The sequence below is a fragment of the Dromaius novaehollandiae genome, chromosome 25 (genome assembly GCF_036370855.1).
Source record: "Dromaius novaehollandiae isolate bDroNov1 chromosome 25, bDroNov1.hap1, whole genome shotgun sequence".
NCBI classification, from domain to species: Eukaryota; Metazoa; Chordata; class Aves; order Casuariiformes; family Dromaiidae; genus Dromaius; species Dromaius novaehollandiae.
The window spans coordinates 3,582,649-3,604,437 of NC_088122.1; the positions used below are offsets into that span (position 1 = coordinate 3,582,649).

The following is a 21,789-nucleotide window of genomic DNA, read 5'->3' on the forward strand; positions in this document are numbered from 1 at the left end:
GCTCTCTCTAATATAATTCTTCTTACAAAATTTACCCAAATCCAGGTTTCCTGAACAGCAGCTCATACACCTCTGACCTTCAAGAAACTGCTTTGCTTTTGGGCTTCACATAAGTAAAGGTAGGATATTAGACTGTGTCTAGCTTCCTCTTTTACATTGTCTACCACTCCTATCTGAATTCTTTCTGGGATGCAAGATACCTAGTTTAAATAGAATTCGAGTATTCATTTCTGGGCTAGATCTCTGGAAATGTTGGTTAGACTGAGCAAGCATCACTTCTTTAAATTCCTGTCCCTCTTCTAATACCTCATTTTAAATTAGCTGACCTGGAACCTCCCTCATAAATTCATTTCTGAGGCAATGCTTTAAACATGATGAAACTATGTCTATGTCAAACTCCTGTCTAAGGAGAGGGATATCTTGGAACTGAAGCCTTAGGAAATAACCTTGTTAGTGAGTGTCTAAGTAAAATCCTCCGAGAGCGCTTTGCACGCCTGCACCTCGCTCCTCTTCTGTCAGCACCAAGAGCACGTCGTTGCTGCACGTTGCGCATTCAGTCCCTTGGGTCATTGCAGAGACGCTCACTCTGAGTTTCTTTGTGCCTCCTCCGATCAGAAACAGCTGGGTGTCTGGTGTCCACTAGCAGGCTAGACACTGCATGCATTTTAGGAATATTCCAGGAAAATGTCCAAAAAACTTTTACTTCTTGATTTGCTGCTTGAATCTATAGGTTTCTGAGAAGCCTTGTGTGTTGTTTCATTGCGCAGTATCGAAAGGAAGCTAGCAGTAGTACATTCAGAGCATGGAACATAGTTTCCAGGATTTCCAGCTGTCTAATTCCCATGAGATTTATTCCCATTGGTTAGTACCCGGTGTAGGCTGATGACCTGAGTGACATTGTAACATAGGGCTTTCTGCCCAGACACTCGCAAGCTTTTCCTAACTCGTAAGAGGACATTAAACATACCTACACTGAGCATATCTCCAAATCCAGAAGGTAAGGGGAGGGGGGAGAGGGGAGGGAAGACGGTGAGTGTTAAATAGAGTGAGGGGAAAAAACACGTGCACAAATAAGGCAAAGTGAGAGACAGCGGCTGGGAGCATCGGAAAGCTTTCGGATTCTCAGCCAGATGCAGAAGTGAAAAGCAAAATGTTCTAATGATTTATTAGTATTACTTTATTATTCATCGTTTGGTAGCCTTCAACCATGAAGGGACTGCTATGGCTATTTGACACATTTCACACAGATTAGCAGGTGTCAGGTTAATTCGGGGAGAGGGGGAAGATGCACGTCTGCAGCCGATCCCTTAGCAGAGGTGCAAGGAGTGAAGCATCAGGGAAACCGCTTGCTTGTGCTCAGCTTGGCCAGAGCTGGAGGTCCCGGAGGGGAAGTTAGCGCTGCCGTTGTCCCTGTTCCGTCAACAGGGACCTCACCCTTCATGTCAGTCTGTACTGACTGCGGCACGAAAAAATTGAAATAATAAAAACAGCAGAGGAGGCAGGATACTGTTTCACAGCTACTTCTTATCACAGTGCTAAAAGAGGGCTGAGCACATAGTGCGAGTTTCCTGGCAAATGTGACACAATTCACAGGTGCAAAGCAGAGCAGCAGCCCAGCGAGCAGATAAACACACTGCTGGCAAGGTCTGCTTCCCCCGCGCTTCGCCATGGTCCTCTGCGGTGAAGAGGAGTGGAATTTTCCAGCTGGTTACTCAGAGTGAGTATGCCACATCCCGGGTCCACCGTGGCTGCTTGCTGCTGCCCGTTTGCTGCAGGCTATGAGCTGCGAGATTTCTCAGGGGCTTATCCTGGGTCAGGAGCAATCACTGGAAAAGTAGATCAGAGAGCTCACAGAGGAGGTGGCCTGATAAGCTGGAAACGTGCTTTCCCTTTGGCTCAGTTTCTCTAATGAGCTTCTTTAATGAGCAGTTTGAGTCGCCTCTGTTGACAGCGTGCAGCCAGTACTACTCAAAGCTTCTCTGTGCAATGATCTGGGCCCTGTTTGCCTGCCTGAGTTCAGTCTGACATCCACAGGCATCCGGAGCCATCACTTCACCCATCTGGTTTATGGTCCATGATACTAAGATCCATGATACTGCGACTGGAAGAAAAACTCCCTGTTTGCGAAATTGCCAAGGACGTTTAGTTAGAGGAACAAGGGCTCTCATGCAGTGTGATTGTTCCTACAATGTTTTGCTATGTTCCGGGACAGGCTACAAGGAAAGCAAACTCATGGCACCTTCCATACATATGGTGACCTTGTGAATCATAACCCAGTAGTGTCCGTACACCCACGATGCTTCCTGGGTGTTCTGGGAGAGCCAGACAACAAATCAGTACAGTTTCAGGAGGTGGAGGGTGCCCAGCAGACCTTTCTGTAGCACCCTAAGGGCCAAAATCATCTCTGAGGCACCAGCTCTGGAGAACTTCACAAAGGGGGAAGGCTATACTTTCACCTGAAATACTTCGAAGTGGTCAGGGATGCAGCAAGAGGGGGAAAGCTTACGAAGCTCAACCTGTCCAACTGTTAATGTGAAAACTGGTTTAATGACTTAATTGCTGTGTGAAGGTACTTACACCTAGAAAAGTGTGATCTGGCAGGGATCTTGCTGAATGGACAACATCCAAAGATAAGAAGATAGTTAAATACAACCTTTATAAAAGACATCATTCCCTGCCTACAAAGGCAGAAGGGAAAGGAGATGCATTTAATATCACCTGCAGTCCTTAAGAGAAGTTTCTGTATCTTTCTGATCCAGCTTCTGGGAGATATTTTACAGCAGGGGAGATCTGGATATTCCTGCTGACACTGGATGTGGGAACCTTTGAGTTCTCCACTTGGGGCTATTACAGTGAGGCTCTATCTCAAATCAAACAATTTTGCCAAAATTAGGAGCCTAAGAAATGAGACAGAAGGGTGTCATAAAAAAGAGTGAAAAAGTCTCTGGAGAAGAGAGAGGTAGGACATACTTTTCCTAGAAGGAACTGGTGGGAATGAAAGACAAAGTCTGGTCCATCAAAGCAGTTGGTTTTAGGGGATTCTACTGTTCAGTGAAGGATAGCCAAGTGTGTAGACTGTCTATTGCTCTAGGCCTCTGTTTTCTCTGAAGTTTTGTAGTTTTGAATGCTCCTTCAAGAAACCTGGCAGATAACTGTATAGACTCCTAATGGAAAGCAAATCGCAAAATCAGACCCCAAAAGTCAACACAAATAGCACTTAGGTCTGTAGTCTAAGATTGCACTTGGGAGAAAGAGAGTGGGAACCACATGAATCTACCCAAGCAATGGTTTGAGGGGGGCATTTGGAAGAAACTTGGATGTGCTGCTGTCCCACTAACTGCTGCAGGATCATCCACCGTGACTAAGCTTTCATGCACCAGATCTCATTTGTATTTGTTCACTGAGACTGTGTCTGTGAGTGCTGTCTGCATGAGTGTTGGCAGTCCACACTTGTTAAGCTGAGCTACCACCTCTTGGTGTGTCAAAGTCAGTATTAACATTATTAAGCTCTGTTCAGCTCATCCACAGCAGCAGCTGACTGCATCTTCCTAATTGTCATGCATAGTTTCTAGGGTCAGGTAGACCCAAACTTATATAATTTGCCTGGAATCGTGGTGAATTCATCACTACCAGAAAAGAGGAATGCACGTTCAGAAATTTTTCTAAATAGTATATTCTACTTAAAAGAAAATTAATTAACACAGGGCTATTCCTGTCCTGGAAAAGGAGGTCACACTAGATGATCACAACTGGTCCCTTTTGCCCTTGTAATACATATACACATTTACACTGTTGGGAGCTGATGGAGAACACCACAATGCCAACAGAATACCATGTGGAGAATGCCAGAGAAAATGGGCCAAGTTAAATTTGGACAAATATATCATCAGAGCAGCAGAAGTAAAGTATTTCCATCCTGTTTTCTCTGCTCACAGAAGGCAGACTTAACCTATAGTAGTATCAGACCAAGTTACTCAAAATAACAGGAAGGCTTTTTGACCTTCCCTAGTTTGTACAACACACTAGTAGAGGATGCCAAAAAGCAAGTCTTATGCTGCCATTGGGATACCATGTAAGGCTCTGTCTTCCTTCCCCTGAAGTGATGAATTGTCAGTTCAGGCATTTCTGTTAACATAGAGCAGGGTTACACAAAGGTGCTGTATCGCAGTGTCTCATCCCCAGAAATGAACTGTGCTCAGAACAAATAATAATTGTGTCCGTTAGTGTTCAGTGGACTGCTGCTGCCGCCAAGATATATTGTTCAGTATTTTTGTATTGCTTGGCTACACAAAAAATACAGTCAAACAAAATGGTACACTCTACACGCAGCTCTGCAGCTTCCTCTCAGCCCAACTGTTTTTTCAGTTTTGGCCTTCCTGCATCCATGCTGTCCTGCGGGATGACCTCTCCCTGCGCTGAAGAGAAAACTTGAACCTTCCTGCTGCTTGGCCCCATGTCGACTGCTCATATCACTCAAGGCAGAGACTGATCCAGAGCAATTGCTTCCAACCTAGTAACCTGTGCTTCCTTAGAGCCCCACTCTTATACCGAAACCTGGATGTGATTCCCTTTTCCCCATTCGTTCTTGATCCTACCTTTGTCACCCAACTACAGCAGCAGGAATGCTGGGGAGCAGGTGAAAGGGAAGCAGGAGTGAACTGCGGGGAGGGACTAGGGCAAAGAAAGGGCAAAGTGAGAAAGACTACGTGTAGGTGAATATCCCCAGGAAAGACCCTGGGCCATGGCAGAAGCCACCTAAAATATGAGCCTCACTATTTGAAAAGCATCACTCAGAAGAAATGGGGCAAGATGAAGGGAGATCAGGTCACATCCATTTCATTCAGCTATCTGTCAGTCTGAATTGCCTCTTGCTATGGCAGATAGCTGTTTTCAGAAATAAAGATGTAGAAAAAGGGACAGAAAAGCCCAGACGTCATACCTGCCCTGGCTCCTCTACTCTCCGAGCAGCTGTGGCAAGGCATATCCATCCCGTGCTGTACAGCTCACGATTTTGAGCACTAACCTTCTCCACAGCAGGAAATACTTTCATTGAACGAATTTGCATGTGGTAGTTTCAACAGCGAAGGATCTCTTCCTAAGGGCAGTCTCTTGGGGTGATGCCATCTGTCATTCTGGCAGGATGTGTTTCATAGTGCTTCAAATGGTGCATAAAAACAGGGTCCTGAGAAACGCTTCTGAATGCTGTGAATTCATTTAGGAGGTTGCAGCAGGGCAGCGGGGCACATCCAGAACTCAGCTGCCAAAACCTACAAGCAAGTGACTACGAGAGAACTGCCCAGTGCAAAAAGAAGTATCTCAGGGTATACTTAAAGAGCTGATTAATAACTAAGATGCCAGTAGACCACAGAACAGTAGAGCACCCTGGTTCTTTGCTTTTTATGACTGATCTGAAGCAAAAAAAGTGCTTTTTACAGCCAACTTAACAAAGAATGCAAACTCCACACGAATATCCAACAAGGCAGCCGATGGCTGTCAGCTTCCTTGCTGGAACTCAGTTACTGCACACAGACAGCGCAACAGTGAGGAGAGGGAGAGCTGCAAAACCTGGAAGCATGAGAATGAGGAAAGTTAGGCCACAGCAAGCATAGCCAACCACAGACTGCAGGAGGCCGAGAAGTGGTAGGAAGGAGGGGTAAGTGTAGTCCTATCATGGAAGAAATGAAAAAACCCCCACCAGTTTTGAATAAGCAATGCCACATGTGAATTAGAAATGTCTCTATATTGCACAAACAATGGAAGAAAGTCATGTGTCTAAGTCATTGGGAAAATATAAAATTGGGTAGAGTTAAACATAAAATACAGCAAGGCAGGCCAAAAATGATCTTTAGGAAGAACTTGCTTATGGCATGAAACCCAAATCAAACCTCTTTCAAATCCATTGGACAGAACAGTTTGTAGTGCCACTAGGAAAGCAGGGAAAGTGCCACTAGGAAAGCAAGGTGCACAAGGAGCCGTCAGAGGTGATGAGGCCAGAGAAGAAAAGCTGAATGGCTTCTCCACATCCATTGCTGGGCTGGACAAATTTGGGTGAGCCCCTTCCAGGGAACTTTAGGGGAGGGAGCAGGGGATTCCTTCTCAAATGGAAGTGCCATTAGAAAAGGTCATGAAATAGTGACCTTTGACAAAATGGTGTTTTTAAGACTTCAGGCATCACAGTCAGCTCAGGCATTTGCAGTTCACACCGGCTGGGGCTGTGTAGTGATACACAGAGATTTCTGAAAAATGGTACAATGAGTTACAGGGGACACTAGAGTGTGTCATGAGTGATACAGTCCATCCACCCAAGCAGAAATATGACCACGTAAGGCACTCACAGGAAGAAATATTACAGCTCGAGTAGAAGCAGATTTACATCAGTCTGATCCAAAACAAAATGTTTCTTAACATTTCTGTTCAAGTTTTTCTGAACTTCGTGTGTTGCAAGAGTTGAAATTTTGACTTTTTGTTCCGAGATATGACAAAAATAAATGTTGAAATATTGGCATTTCCCATAGGAAGGAAATGCCATTATTTGATCAGCTCTGTGAAACACAAAGGAGATTCATTTGCAGGAACTCTGCTAACTTGGAATGAAGGACAAAACTGCATAATTGGACTCTGCTCCGTGGGCCAAGTGAGCAGTGCAGGCTAAAAAAAATAATCCCAGTCCCCAAATTAAGGTTACTGTACCTAGGAGAGCCAGACCACAGAACTGCAAGATCCAAGGAAGGAAGAGCGGAAGGACTGCTTCACATGCAGGAAAAACACATCTTTCCCCATGGCAATTAGCAATTGGGACTATCTCCATGGCTTTCTACCCTGCCAGAACAAAGCATCCATGTTCCTGTCACAGCTCTAGCTAAGGACTGGTCACACACATCCTCCCAGTTGTCAGCATGTTCAGGCGGCAGTGGTGCACCCTCTCACACCTGTGACTGTTGGCACCGCCTCTTGGGCTTGCTGCACTCATTACAGGAAAGGTGGATGATTCCTTACAGCATACTCCCTAACATTTTTTCAGCAGTTCAGACTAACTGGGCTCTTTCAGAATGCTAATGCAATAAGTGCTCACGGGAAGGCAGTGAAGATCATGTGATGGTGGATACAACCATCTCCTGGGGTTTGTCTAACCTGACCCTGCAGTCTGATTGTATCATCCCAGCTGTGTACAGCAACCTGAATGTGCCATAACTGCATGCTAACAGAGATTCAAGTGTGAGGTTTTCCTTATCATCATATTATGAATCAATACTTACTCCATCTTTAGGTGTTTCTTCTTTTAAAGATCAAAATAGACAATCAATGTCTTTCTTAAAAGACAAACAGATGACAAAGAAGTGGTTGTTCTCCTTGTCCTGCAAATCTCGCCTCTAGAGACACACACACCCTGTGTAAAAATCTGTCTTGAGTCCTGTGCACAGAACTTAACTCCTTTAGGGCTGCAGACTTTTCAGGTTGGGCTGAAATACAGGGTGGGGGCATGTTTTAAAGGGATTGGGTGCAAAAAGAACTGCCCTAACCCTATGTGGACATTTTTAGTCTACTTATGAGAATAGCTTAAATCATTTTGAACAGGGCTTTGTGAGAAAATCACCAGTGAGCTGATTTGGAAAAGCTGTTCTGGGCTGTTTCTCCATGTCAGCAAGCCCCTCCTTTACTGTCAGTCGCAAACAGCTGTGCAAGGATAGCATGAGAGCACCTTTATAAGGTCACTGAGTGATGTGAGTAGCAGTTGTCATATCTTTTCTCACTTCCTCTCACCAAGGTGACATTGTGGGTTTCCCTTTTATGTGTTAAAGATTTACAGTGCCACGTGCCGTCCGTGTGCTGTGCGTGATAAAGCGTGCCTGGCACTTGCAGGAGGAGGAGAGACTCAGGGGTTTTAGCTCATTGTGGGGTTTCTTCCCCAAGGAATTTTTCCAACCAGGAAAAGGTCTGTCAGGGTGTCAGGCAATTCTGTCCTGAGGGAGCAGAGCTCTTTACCTCCTCAGCAGCTTCAGACTGCTGCTCTGTAGCCAAGGTCCAGGCCACTCACTTCACCTCTTCCTTTCTCAGCCAACTCAGGACAGAGAGTGAAATCTGAGTCTGCTCTTCCAGGGGGATACACAGACTAACTGCCAGCTGGCATTACGGGCTGTGGTTCCCTCATCTCCCTTTGTGGACCTATTCACATTTTGATAATTAAATATGCAAAGGACCACAGAAGTCAAGTGCAATTTGGAGACCCATCTTGTTTTTGTCTGCTAGGCAGAGCCTGGATTGAAGCCGTAACTCATCGCTGGTTCAGACTGTTAAAACTCATGCTCCAAGCTGCAAATGCCCTCTAGGTCAGGTCTTGAAAACCTCAGAAGTCTCTAAAGTCAGCCTTTACACACTGCATACGCTACTGTTGTATTTCAGATGTCACAGCCAGTCCTCAAGTTCCCTGTCTAAAGGCTCAGCTCTGCTTTCACACAGTGACATAGGAATGGAGCCTGCCATTAGTAATAGAAATTTCAGTTCAGTTCTAAAATCGGGATCCTATTTTATAACCTGAAGGTGTCATGAAATAGCCACAGGTGCAAGTCTGAGAGAAAAATGGGTAAAGCTGGTGAAACAGAAGATTTAAGATGTTAATCGCTGTGAGTTTATGGCTAAAGAAGGCCTAGGCGTATTAACCTGGGATTTAAGAAAATGGGTAGGGATTAGTACAGATTCTAGGGGCCAAGCTGAACTTCTGGCACAGAGGGTAAAAAAGGATAATTTTTCACTGTTAGTCAACCATTTCTTCCCGAAGTAGATTCAGCGTCGTACAGCTGCTGAGAGACGGCCAAGTGCTTGCCAGTTCTGCCCCTCACTGGGTAGCGTCAGAAATGCACTGACCATGCAATGAGCTCTCTTCCGACCGCTACAGATCACCTGAGCCACCAGCAGACAGCTAACAGGGAAGTCAGGTACACTTCTGTAGGGAAACCTGCTGGCGAAGCTATGGAGAGAAGCAGGGGAAGGAGCAGGAATAGATGTCCCTTCTCTGAGACCTCTCCACCCGCAGCCCAGTGCTGCAGGCGCAGTGGAAGGAGCAAAGGACAGGCCAGTTGCATTGTGGCTGCACCGCCACGACCTGCCCCCGTATCTCCCCATGGACAGACTGGTCCTCAGCCACGTTGCTAGAGGTGTGTTTTGGGTGTGTAGTATGGGCAGGACATTGGATTCTATGGCACATAATCAGAGACGTTCATTTCAGAAAAAAATTAGCTTCTTGTATAGTCCCTTCCGGTATGTGTTTTGCTGCAAAAGGCTCTGAAACTTTGCAGGGTAGAGGGCTTGGGTCCTCAGTCCCTATCTGACACGAGCATGACTTGAGACCTCACAGTACCTGCGCAACCTTCAACAGGAAGATCAGTGTTATTTCTTCCATTTACGGATGAGCAATTGAGCCACATAAAGACATCCTCCCCCATCTGCACAAAGCAAAAAGCGTGTCTGGACCTCCAAGTCTTGTTTACACCAACCAGACCGGTGAAGGGCCTGTCTGTTTAGGACACCCAGCTGCTGCTTCTGAGTGAATTTCTGTGTGTAAGACAGCCCTGTGGAAAACAGTGGACTGAGGGGCAGAAGTGGGATGGGGAGGAGACCTGAACTCATTTAACAGCCTGTCCTGCTGTCTGTTACTACCCTCTTTGCAGCTTATGTGAGGAGGGATAAGAAAGTGCAAAAACACTGTTAGTGTTAAATCCAGCATGAACTATATGCAGCATCATGGTGACAGATGCCTTGTGTCCTCTGGTCTCCTGCAATCATCTAAGATCTTTTCAGTCTCCTCCTCCGTGCCACTCCCCCATCCCCTACTGCCATGTATCCTGAGCATATTACAGTCTTCCTTTCTTCTCTCAGGAGGTACTGCTCAGAGCTCTCTGCTAATGCTGTACCTTTCTAAGGAGAAAATCCTGCATCCTGCCTTTGATCTTAAAGAATTAAAGAACAAAGCAACTCAGAATAATCCCCAGGAAATCAGGAGAGTTCTCAGACCAAAAAGACCTGCTGTCCTTCTTGCTTGACAACCAACATTTGCTCCAGGTGAGTAGTTTTGTCAGCAAATCTGAATGCATGAATAAGAGCAGCGACAGGTCTAGTGGCCAAAGCAGGACAGGAGGAGAGCAGGAGAAGGTTTCCTTGGGTGTATGCATGAGAGAGCAGCAGAGATCGCTTTCATCCTTCTTTAGGATAGGGGACTGCCCAGAAGGGATTGCTTGAAAAGTGGGACTGTATGTTCTGGGTTTGGGCTAAATACCTGGTGGGCAGCTAGAGAGAGACAGTCTTACTGTGGGACATAACTATGGATAGGGGGCTGTGGGGAGAAAGGCACTTGTCCTCCCAATATTGGACTTAGGCCCTGAACCAACTGGTCAGGTGGTGATAACTTCGTCATGGTAGGGTTTAGGTGGGCTGAAGTTTCTGTCTATTGCTACCCCTCCCCACCCTCCCCACCAGCTCCTTCTCACAGATATGGGTCAACAGCTTGACCCTGGGCAGATCCATTTCCTCTCTGTCCTGGCTACCTGACTGCACCTGGAGAACCATCCCCATGATAGGAAGTGGTTTGGAGGGAGATGGCTGCCAGGTGTTGAGGAGAAAATGGAAATCCGCCAGGAAACATTCCCTAGCCCTTCACTGAGTGGAAAGCCCTGCCTGCCAGGTGCTCTAATACTAACACAAAGAAGGCTGAACTCACCCCAGTTGGGTTGGTGAATGGAAATTTTCCGTGTAGGTACTTTGGCTGCATTGCTTTCAGTGTGCACTGCCCTTCCCAAGGGCAAGCAACAGGCCAGGCTGCAAAGGACCCTGCAGGAAGAGGGACGAGGGTGCCTCCAGCCAGGGCGTCTGTGAGCCCCATCTACCCTGGTCCTGCGGTGCTGAAAAAAACAGCTAATGGCACAGTAGCTGGATTGAGTACTCCTGACCACAAGCACTGAGCTAATGATGGGGAAAGTGAGACAGGACTGGAGGCATCCAAGACCTGAATGGTCCCTGGGAAGTGCTCCTCTCACTCAGCTGGTGGTAGAAGGACTATAGTTGCCTATTCCTGGAGTGCTGTGATCTGCCCAGAGGTAGGTAGGACTTGGTTGCTGCTAACTGCAGTTGCCAGGCCACTGAGCAGAGCCCTGAGGGCAAAGCACTGCCCTGCCTGCCTTTCCTTGAACAGCCTGGCACGTCCCTTCGTCTGAGGCACTGGTCCTTCCATCTCTCTACGTGAGGATGCTCTACTTAACTTCTGCCCTCTCACTAGGTGACCCAGCTCTTATCCCAGAAGGGAGTTCACCTTGGACAGACTAGCACAGTTTTCTCAGTGGCCCCTTGCCTTGCCTCTAAATATGTACCTAGTTTGTGCCAACTTCTTCCTCAAACCCTCTCCTCCTGCACATATTCCTCCCTCTTTTTTACCCTTAGGTTGCTTTGCTATCTGTGGATGCTTCCCTCCTTGAAAATCCTGCTGGTTTTGATGTCGAACAGCAGAGTTTCCTTGGAGACAAGAGAAACAGTGGGCTCAAAAGTGCTCATTATTTCACAGTCTCTCACTGGCTTTCAGCAGCCAAGAAAAAAAAAAAAAAAAGGTTGTATTAGCAGAAGGAAAAGGAAGCCTGTTGTCAAGGGGAGAATTGCCTGTCTTTGACATGATTTTCTAGTGTTGTCTCTTTAGCAGCATGGCACACTGGGGTGCCGGGCTCCATGCCCGGGGCAGCAGAGTGACAGTACACGCCCTACTAAGCAGTTGCTGCTTTGGGATCCTATTGCCACTCTTCCCCCAGTCCCAGGGGACAGGTTATCCTGAATGAGGCTTTGTGGTGGGCATTTCTAATTTGGCTGACTTCTGTCAGTCTCAAGGGTAAAGCTGACTAATTAGACTAACCCCTTGTGTGTTGTTCTACACAGATGTTAGCAAGAGTGGGACAATGACGTACTAGTCACCAGCATTTGAATCATTGCCTCCCATTCATTTGTTCTGAGCAGTGACAAATTGGTCTGTCCCAGCCCAGAGCTTGAATTCACCACGAGAGACTGGAACTCTCCTCTGCTGTGTTGGTCATGCAGGTTTTACTTGCGCTTTGGGGTTGGTTATGTGATATGTGGCTGACGTCTCTTGGACGTGTTAACAGGCATGACACATCAGAAAGCCATGTCAATGTGTTATACTTAGGCAGAGGGAAGGGGGGGTTGACTGAGTACTGATGCTCTGTCTCAGGAGAGCACGAAGTGCAGGGCAAGAAGGCACAGAAAGTCTTCACGTGGACTTTGCATTTACTTTCTCTGACCCCACAGACACCATGGCCAGAGTCCCTGTAATGCCATATCCTGTCAGTGGCCAGGACCTTCCTCATCCCAGAGCAGTATCTCAAAGCATCCACTGGGCTGAGAGCCCCACCTCTACTGAAACACCTCTGTGGTCCCGGTGTTCTGTCTGCTGGCAACAAATGGCACTGGGCCATTTCCGTGAAATAGCATTTTCTTGTTTATCTTTCAGCGTGGTGCAAAAGTGCTGTGCACAGTTAGATGATGAGAGAAGTGAGAGGAACCAGACCATGGTCCTGTGCTGGTTATATTGTATACATCAGCTCCAGGATGCTGCCACGGACAGGGTATGTCAGTGCTGTCTGGGAGAAGGTTATAGAGCCTTGTCTCACAGGGCCTCAGCAGGAGATGGAGGGATCACAGAACGGCTGAAGTCGGAAGGGGCCTCTGGAGATCATCTAGTCCAATCCCCCTGCTCAAACCATTGTCAACTACAGGAGGTTGCTCAGGGCCTCATCTAGTCGGCTTTTGAATATCTCCAAGGATGAAGACCCCACGACCTCTCCGGGCAACCTGTTCCAGTGTTGGACTACCCTTACAGTGAAAAACTATTTCCTTATGCTTAAGTAGAATTTTCTGGTATTTCAGTTTGTGCCCATTGCCTCTTGTCCTGTCACTGGGCACCACTGAGAAAAGTCCGGCTCCATCTTCTTTACATCCTCCCGTCAGGTGTTTATATACATGGATAAGATCACTCCTGAGCCTTCTCTTCTCCAAACTAAACAGACCCAGCTCCCTCAGCCTCTCCTCATGACAGATGCTGCAATCCCTTAATCATCTTTGTGGCCCTTCACTGGACTCACTCCACTATGCCCATGTCTATCTTGTACTCGGGAGCCCTGTACTGGACACAGCACTCTAGATGTGGTCTCACCAGTGCTGAGTAGTGGGGAAGGATCACATCCCTTGACCTGCTGGTAACGGTCTTCCTAATGCAGCCCAGGATGCTGTTGATCTTCTTTGCCGCAGGGACACGTTGCTGACTCACGTTCAACTTGTGCACCAGGACACCCAGGTCCTTCTCTGCAGAGCTGCTCTCCAGCCAGTCTGCCCCGGTGTGTACTGGTGCGTGGGGTTATTCCTCTCCAGGTGCAAGACTTGGCATCTTTCTTTGTTGAACTTCTTGAGGTTCCTGTCAGCCCAGGTCCCTCTGAATGGCAGCACAACCCTCTGGTGCATCAGCCACTCCTCACAGTTTTGTATCATCAGCAAACTTGCTGGGGGTGCACTTGTCCCATCATCCAGGTCATTAATGAACATGTTAAACAGTACTGGCCCTAGTGTTGACCCCTGGGGCAGTGACTGGTATTCAGCTAAACTTTGTGCTGCTGATCACAATTGTCCAGAGCCCCCCAGTTCAGCCAGTTTTCAATCCACCTTACCATCTTCTTACCTAGTCCGTACTTCATCAGTTGGTCAATGATGAAGTTTAGAGGTGACAGTGCGAAAAGCCTCACTAAAGTCAAGATAAACAACATTCACTGCTCTCCCCTCATCCCTCAAGCCAGTCATCTCATCATAGAAGGCTATCAGGTTGGTCAGGCATGACTTCTCCTTCATAAATCCATGCATAATACTCCCTTTTCATCACCTGCTTGTCCTTAATGTGTTTGGAAATGGTATCCAGGAGGATTTGCTCCATCACCTTCCCAGGGATTGAGGTGAGGCTGACCAGCCTGTAGATTCCCGGATCCTCCCTCTTGCCCTTCCTGAAGATAGGGATGACATTTGCTTACTTTCAGTCCTCAGGAACCTCCTCCAGTGGCCATGATTTTTCAAAGACTGAGAATGCCCTCACATTGGCATTAGTCAGCTCCCTCAGCACTCGTCATGCATCCCATCAAAGCCCACGGACTTGTGTATGCCCAGTCTGTTGAAATGTTCCCTAACCTGATCCTCTTCCACCAAGGGTAAGTCTTCCCTGCTCCAGACTTTCCCTCTGCTCCCAGGGGACTGGGATTCCCGAGGGATGGTCTTACCGCTAACGACTGAGGCGAAGGCCAAATAATAATAATAATAATAACAACAACAACAACAACAATAATAATAATAAAAATAAAATAGCCATTTACTTCTATGCTTTAGTTTTTGTTTGTTGCCATGAGATTGCCATAAGGGGATCTTCTCTTTTATTCTATGGCATGTCCATTGCTTTAAAAACCTTTGATAAGGGATCCTGTCATAGGGTTTTTTTTTAAATCTGGCTGGTCTGATACTGAGATTATCCTTGCTGATTCATTTCTTTTTCTCCCCTTCAGTTAAATGCATATAAAGATTGCCTTTCACTTCTATTACTCTCCATTTAAACAAGCTGGCCTCTTCTCTGGGAAAGGGAAGTGGTTAAGGATGTGGGGGGTTGTCTGTCTTTTGAAGAGTCTTTAGTCAAAGTATGCATTTACTCTGAATCTCTAAGATAAAATTTCAGGAAATTTCTATGCTGTCTGCAATATTTTATTCTTTTAGTTTGTTTCTAAGTTCGAACTGTTCTGTTCCTGGCGGTTTAGGGAATGAGACTCTCCCCATGTGCCACCAGGCTGCAGGGGGGTAATGATGCAGAGCAGAGAATTCAGTCTATGTGCTAGGAGCAGAAAAAAGAAAAGAAAAGAAAAAAAGAAAAACAGTTTCTGCCTATGATTCAAGAGAACAGCTGAGTGCAAAAACACACCAGAACTCACTAGGTTCAGTGATCCTAGTCGATGTGGGCAGCAGCAGTGTCATCACACCAATCACTACTCTTGTCAAGTTGTTCACAGCTTTGCAGCAAAGGGAGACCGACGGACGCTTAAGAGGCACTGTCTGAGAAGACATATGATACTCTTTGGAAAATGAAGGTAGTTTGATGTCTTGACATTGCTTAGATCCTTTTTATGCTAAAAGAATATTTAAGGATGAGGGTGCACGCGTGACAAGGAGAGGCAAATCTGTTCTGCTGCTACCACCCCGGGCAGTGCACTTAGTCCTTCAGTAAAACTACCTCCATAGATGAGTGTATGGGACTGCTAGTTCCTCCTTCCTTTCAGTCAGAATTTTTTCACCTGCTGTCTTTAAAATATGCTCATGGGAAGGTGCGGCACACTGGATGGCTTCAGCTTTTCTAGTGTCGACTGCTTCAGCAGAGACAAGGCATAGAGAGGAGTGTTGTTTATCAAAGTACAGCAGAAGCTGGAACAGATGCATCTCACTTGACTCAGAGATTCATTTTTTAAAAGTCTTCCTATTTTATAGTCTTTATAATTCCTTAGGTGCTCTTCGCAAGCCTGTGTATTGCCCGCCCCCTTGGAAATCTCCCTTGGTAGATGAGAAGCTGATCACACAAAAATCTGCAAAGAGCAGGACCAAGAATGTAGTACAAAGTCTTCCTTCCCCATTTTTTACTTTCACCATCTTCTGACTGTTCTCCCTGAAATAGCCCAAATTCCACTGTTTATCTGAAACCTCACTGCCAGGAACTAGGTATTAGTTTTGCAACACTGAAGTTTCTTGCAAAATATTCTGTGCTTCCTGGTCTAGCCTTGAAGTTACTCCTGAAAATGCTCTCTAATATATCTCAATGCTTCTGGAGATTGGAGTAAAGACTGGAGCGGCACAGACATAAACAGAAGAACCTTCACCAAGACAGCAAGGCCATATTTTTCCTTAGAGGAAGGAAAATCCATGACATTAACAGACTGTTAATCTGCAAGAGATGATATTCTCATGACTGACTGTATCAGTCTCAGAACTTCCAGTTGATGCAATAGAAAATATTTACACAATTTCAGGCCAGTGATGCAGAGGGAATGGACTGTGGAGGGAGTTGCTGTATTGCAAAATATGCAGATGGAGAAAGGGAGCAAGTCAGCAAACGGGTGGGGAGATCACAAGAACAAGTTTAGTTGGTGAGTTCCTCTTATGTGGCAAGTTTTGCTCTGAGAAGGCTGCTGAGGATATGGTGGAACATGGGATCTAGTGACGAATCCTGAATTTTCCCACATCAAAACAGAAACTTCATATGCTTTGCACAGAAACACTTTCCAGCGCATGTGGATGGGGAGACATCCAGAGAAAAGAGCAGGTGAGACCCTTCATACAGAGAGTGGGTTCTGTCCCCATCTTCCCTGTACAAGAATTCGTGTCGCTGCTGTAGTATGCTCTAGCTCTAAGAAAGGCAAGGTTTGGAGGAGAGGTGATATCATTTGTTGGGTCAGCTGCATAGCTGAAGATTAGAGACAAGCTCGCTGTAGGCAGCCTGTGTTAACTGAAGTGTATTCAGACCCTTTGGCACTATTGAAAAAACATCAAAGCAGTGTGTTTGTTGTAGAGTCCAGAGTTCCAGATCAGGACTCTCAGGCTCAAGTTCCCTATGGATCACTGTCTCATTATTTGCCTTAGGCATATCCTTTTTTCCCATATCATTTTTTTCCCTGTGTCCCTTCCCCTGTGTTTGTGGATATAATGCTGCTGATTACCCCTGGGGAAACACGTGGGTTTCTTTGGTTAAGATTCTCTAGTGGAACCCACGCTCCTGCACCCCTGCTTCAAAGCTGGTCTCCTCAAGTCACCATGGTAGGCAAATGGTAAGCCTGGTTTGCATTTAGCAAGCCAGTGTGAGTGATTTCAGAGCTGTCGGTGTGACTGTTTTCACTTCACTTCAGTAAAGAGGTGTGGGCTTTGCATGTCCAAAGTAAGGTGGCACTTCACCTTTCCAAGGTGTGCTGGGCTGTCTGATGAAGGAGTGGTTTGGGAGTACAAAGAGTTTTGGGGTTTGAAACAGACTTTGGTGGTTCTGCTTCTAGAAGTGATTGCCTTCATCAGTCAACTGTTCTCTTGTTGTAGGAAGTTACACAGTGTCTCTCCCAACCTCTGACAGTGCAAAAAATTACATTTCTCACCGCAATGGCAGTAAGATCTGGGACAGACTTCCATTTGATATCCTGCAGACAAAAGAAGATTAGATGGATCCTGCTTAGCTCAGGAGAGAGATTATTCATGGAGTCTGTGATAACAAGGGGGGAGATCTGAGAGGTCTCCTGTTCATTATAGGGACAGTGATGCTAGTAACTAGCAAGACAAGATGTACAAGATACATGAAAACATAGAGGTAAAAGATATATGACAGCCCTGGCTTATTCAAACTAATAATTCAAGCTAATAATTTTGTTTGTCCAAACCTATAGCTGGAAGGTTAGTAGGTAAATAATGCAAGGCTCTTCTGGGGCACAGGGGATTGAATCTGTCATTCCTTAATCTACTGCGGAGCAAAGGAGGCACAGACACAATGAACTGAAGAAATGTGTATTTTGCAGTTTCTTCTTCGCACGCATAGCAGTGAAAAGGAGGAAGACTGGCAGTAAAAAGGAGGAAGACAGGCAAGGCTTTCAAACAGTCTGACGTATTTTGGCTCCACCAGCAGATAAGAGCAGGGATGGTGTAATAAGAAAGTGAATGTGTGATCAAGCTGGAATCAGGTCTGAGACCAAAATCCAAATACTGCAGTTTGCGAACCCGAAAGCTTGGGTGACTACAGCAGCACTGCAAGGTTTCTGCAGCAACCCCCGCCCAGTCTTTGCCAGTGGCCTTTGCACAGCTTAGCCTTGGCAGGACTGGGCTGAGCAGCCTCAGATGTGTCTCTCCATTGCTCTGAACCTCATGAAGGCATCAGCATCTGTGTAAACAACTCTCTTATCAGGATAAATATGAGGTCTTCCTCCACAGCGCTGTTGGAAATGGCCCTGCAATGTGTAATCAGAGCTCTTCTGTCCAGGAATGAGATGTAAAAGAAAAGAAACTTTTCCCACAGATTTCCCCAGACTGGACCAAGCATTCATCTCTATAGGGAGGGGAGAAGATCAAAAAGCCTGAGACAGTGAGAAATCCACTAATCACTGTAGTAGCACAGGCTTAGCAGAGATCTTGCAGTGCCCCGGCTTCTCTCCTCCTGAGCTATCTTTATTATCTCTACATTTTCTAGGACCCTTGGATGTTTATTTCAGCTTCTGGAAAGTTGCCCTCTTCAGATTTGTTTTTCTCAGTCCCAATAGCATATTACTTCCCCTCTGAACACCAGAACTTTTCAGCTTTGAAGACAACACTCAGAGAAACAGGTAATGTCAGACCCAGCTGAGTCTCAAGGACATGTGAGAGGAAAGTGTGTGCCTGAGGGAGAAGGGGAGGCTCATGCTAAGGTAACTTTGCGCTTCTTTGGTTGTCCACACTCATTTAGTTTTAGATTTTCATTGCAAGTTCCTTGGAAGAAGAAACATTTTCATGTCTTATCTCTGCCAAGGCACAGTGATAGTAGAAAAATGGCACCTGCATGGTCTGGCAGTAATCCTTCGAATAATAGGAAGTGTTGGATTGTTGGATCTTCCTAGCAGTCTAGCTCCACAGAGCAAGTATTTTTCTCTCCTTTCTTTATTTGGATTATTACACCAGCGTAGCCCTCTTGCTCTTTTGTTTTCAGGAACAATAGTAAAATATAAACAGTAAAAAAAACCTAAAATAGTAAACAGACTGCTCCAGGCCTCACAGTCAGGAGGTAACAGAGCAGAATTGGTGCTTTATTTATCTCTCTGCAGAAGGTTTGGTTTTGACCTTAGTATTTGTGAAGACAGAAGAGTATTCCACAGAGCTGATTAATTCAATCAGTGGAGTTCTTTGGCTTGCAAGAGATGTTTCAGAGATACTGCTTGAAATTCCTGTTGTGCTTCAAAGAAAAGTCAAATAAAAGCATTATTCTCAGGCTCCATAGATGGCAAAACTTGGGATTACGTTCTTTTCTGCAGAAACTGGTGGTGCTGCTCTCTGTCATGCAGAGAGCTGTTCTGGTAGGGTCCCGTCCACCCAGGATGTATGTGGGAAATTTTGTTTGCTGCTTGGTCTTGTTTAGAACAGTTTGTGTGCACTGAAAGAAGTGCAGGTGATAAATTCATCTCTGTGCAAACTGCTAAACTCCGAAAAACAAGCCTGGGTCCCTTTGGAGCCCTTTCCTGCCCCCCAGGCCACCATGAGGTGCTCCATTCCTCTGCACAGGCAGGTGCTGCAGAGGCCACAGGTTCTCTGGAGACACCAGATCACAGTGGGGACAAAGCCCTCGCAGCACTTGGAACGCCTTGGCCTGAGATCTGTTCCTTGGGGGGATGCAGAGGAGATTTTCAATCAGCACTAAATTAAATCTGCTCAGGGCTCCAGGGAAATGACAGAAAAATGAAGGCAAAGTGCCAGGTGCTGCATTTTATGTTTTCTCTCCTGTGCTTGTCCCTGCGCAGCACACACAGAGCCGTGCCTCAGGGACTGAGTGCCCGTGCTGATTATGAGCGAGCAGAGCCACGTGAACAGCCTGTTCCTCAACGAGGATGCAGCCAAGCGACTCAACGCCGAGAGCCGGGTGCAGCGCTTCCAGCAGGCAGTGCAGAAGCGGGCCGCACGGGCCAAGAAGCGGATGAACAGCATCACCGCAGACAGTGCTAAAAGCTTCTTTAGGAGAAATGCGTTTGTCCTCTGCACCATTGCAGCAGTCTTACTAGGTATGGAGCTGGTGGCAACACTGGGCACTACTTTTAATTGTGGGGAAAAGTCCATCTATTCCCCAAAGATTTTATTTTATTGTAATGATTTGGCTGGGGAGGTGAAGGTAAAGAACCCTTATGCCTGAAGCTGTATTCACAGAAAGCCTCTGAGCAAACCTGGATGGCATTCATGAGAACTAGTAGAGCTGAATCAGCAAACCCTTTCTGTTGTAGATTGTGCCTAAGCTCTAGCCAGAAGGGGACAATGAGGACTCCCTCACACACATCCTCTGCGAGGACTTTTGATCCCCCCCACAAAGTTGCTTGTGATCTGGACAATATGTTGACTGCTGCTAATCAGCCAGCCTCAAGTTGAACTCCAAATGGAGCAGTCTTACCAGAGGTTTGCTGGAAGCATTATAACCATGCTGTCTTTTTAGTCAGGTAAAGAGTATCCCCAGAGCTTTAGCTCCATGGTACCCAAAGGGGGGGACTGAGGCAAAGGACTGTGACACAATGCACACTAAAGCTGCCCAGCAGATTCAGGATTGTCCCTAGCTTTTAACCCCGGCTGGTTGTCTCTATCTCACTGGCTGAGCTCAGCCACTTTAACAGATTGATGGGTGAAGGCTGTGAGCTGTGTAGTCACACTTAGGTTACGCTAGGGGATCACTGTCTCTGGTCACAGCATTTTTGTGTCATTGAGCCTCCTGGGAACAGACCCCAGAAGAGCAGCAGACAGTGCAGCAGGGGCACTTGTGGTTCAGCACAAGGGTCCTGTCTGTATAAGTCTGTGTGTGTGTGTGTGTGTGTGTGAGAGAGAGAGAGCGAGAGCAAGAGAGCATACAGCAAAAACTGGATCATAGTCTTTCAGAAGAAGAAGGGGTATGTGCTCCTTCCTCCTTTGGGCAGGCAAAGAGCTGAAAGAAGAGGGAAAGAAAAGCCATGGTGTAGGACTGACTGAGGGACAGCTCACACTCTCCAATTTCCATTCTCATCCCTTGTTTCACAGGGATCATCCTGGCTTTTTCCCTCCGGCCCTACCAACTGACCTATCGCCAGATCAAGTATTTCTCCTTCCCTGGCGAGCTGCTGATGCGTATGCTCCAGATGCTGGTTCTTCCTCTCATTGTCTCTAGCTTGATTACAGGTGAGAAGAGCTTTCCGGTGCCTGCAGCCAAGGCAATACTCTGCAAAGGCTGCTGCTAGCTGTTGCTGGGGTCCCTCTTGATGCTCTGGCTGCAGGTGCTTAGATAAGCTCAACTAATAGTGAAAAGCCTGAGCCTATGGCTGTAATCAACATGATCCAAACTCATACCCCTGCCAGCTCAGGACTAGGGAAGAGAAGCAGAAGGTCTTGTGCTTTCTCAGAAGAATGGGAGGGACACAACGTGGTGTTTCCAGTGCCCAATATTTGAGCATTGACAAGGATTTCATCCTGTGTAAAATCCTATGTAAAATCCTGTGTAAATTTAAACATTGAAAAGTTTGTTGTCCAAGTCTGATCTAGGCTTCCTCCAACCTGGGGAAGGGAGCTGAGCACTACCCAAGATTAATTTGTCAGTCCAAAAGAGCAGGAACTGATCAGCCAGTGGAGTATCTGTTCTGTTTGGGTCCTCACAGAAGGTGCCCCAGACAGTCAGCTTTCGGACAGTGGAGAGGGGGTGCAGTGCATACCACCCCGTGTTAGGTCCCATCAGTGAGGACTTAAAGACCCAATGCACTGTGAGGGAGTTATTTCCCTTCTGAGAAGTTTAGGAGGAAGCTGCTATATTCCAAAACTCAGCCTGAGACCCACCAGTGCTGTCTGTCTCCCTCTGACTCCTAGGGGGAGCGGTTGTTCTAATCCTCCTCCATCATTGTCCTGTCCCCTTTATATTCAGGTCTCTCCATAACCACAAGCCACATTCCCCCATATCTTCATCATCCTGGAGCTCCAAAGCCTGCCCCTTGTGTGCCATGCTCCCTACAGACT

General features: G+C 46.5%; 1 protein-coding gene across 6 annotated transcripts in view; it reads left to right on the forward strand.

Annotated features, from left to right (window-relative positions):
- The first annotated feature begins 929 nt into the window (after positions 1–929).
- The window catches only part of LOC112986267 (excitatory amino acid transporter 4-like), a 34,569-nt gene continuing 13,709 nt past the window's right edge, over positions 930–21,789 (forward strand). For 3 of the 6 annotated variants that reach the window (XM_026105459.2, XM_026105458.2, XM_026105456.2), the window contains exons 1-5: positions 930–997; positions 1,594–1,717; positions 9,874–10,056; positions 19,575–19,832; positions 20,827–20,964. In XM_026105459.2, the coding sequence (XP_025961244.1) occupies positions 19,619–19,832; positions 20,827–20,964 (352 nt within the window). In that variant the 5' untranslated portion in view covers positions 930–997; positions 1,594–1,717; positions 9,874–10,056; positions 19,575–19,618. Of the gene's footprint in view, positions 998–1,593; positions 1,718–9,873; positions 10,057–16,191; positions 16,382–18,277; positions 18,411–19,574; positions 19,833–20,826; positions 20,965–21,789 lie in introns of those variants that run through there. The other 3 variants (XM_064497547.1, XM_026105457.2, XM_064497549.1) reach the window with 3 other exon arrangements.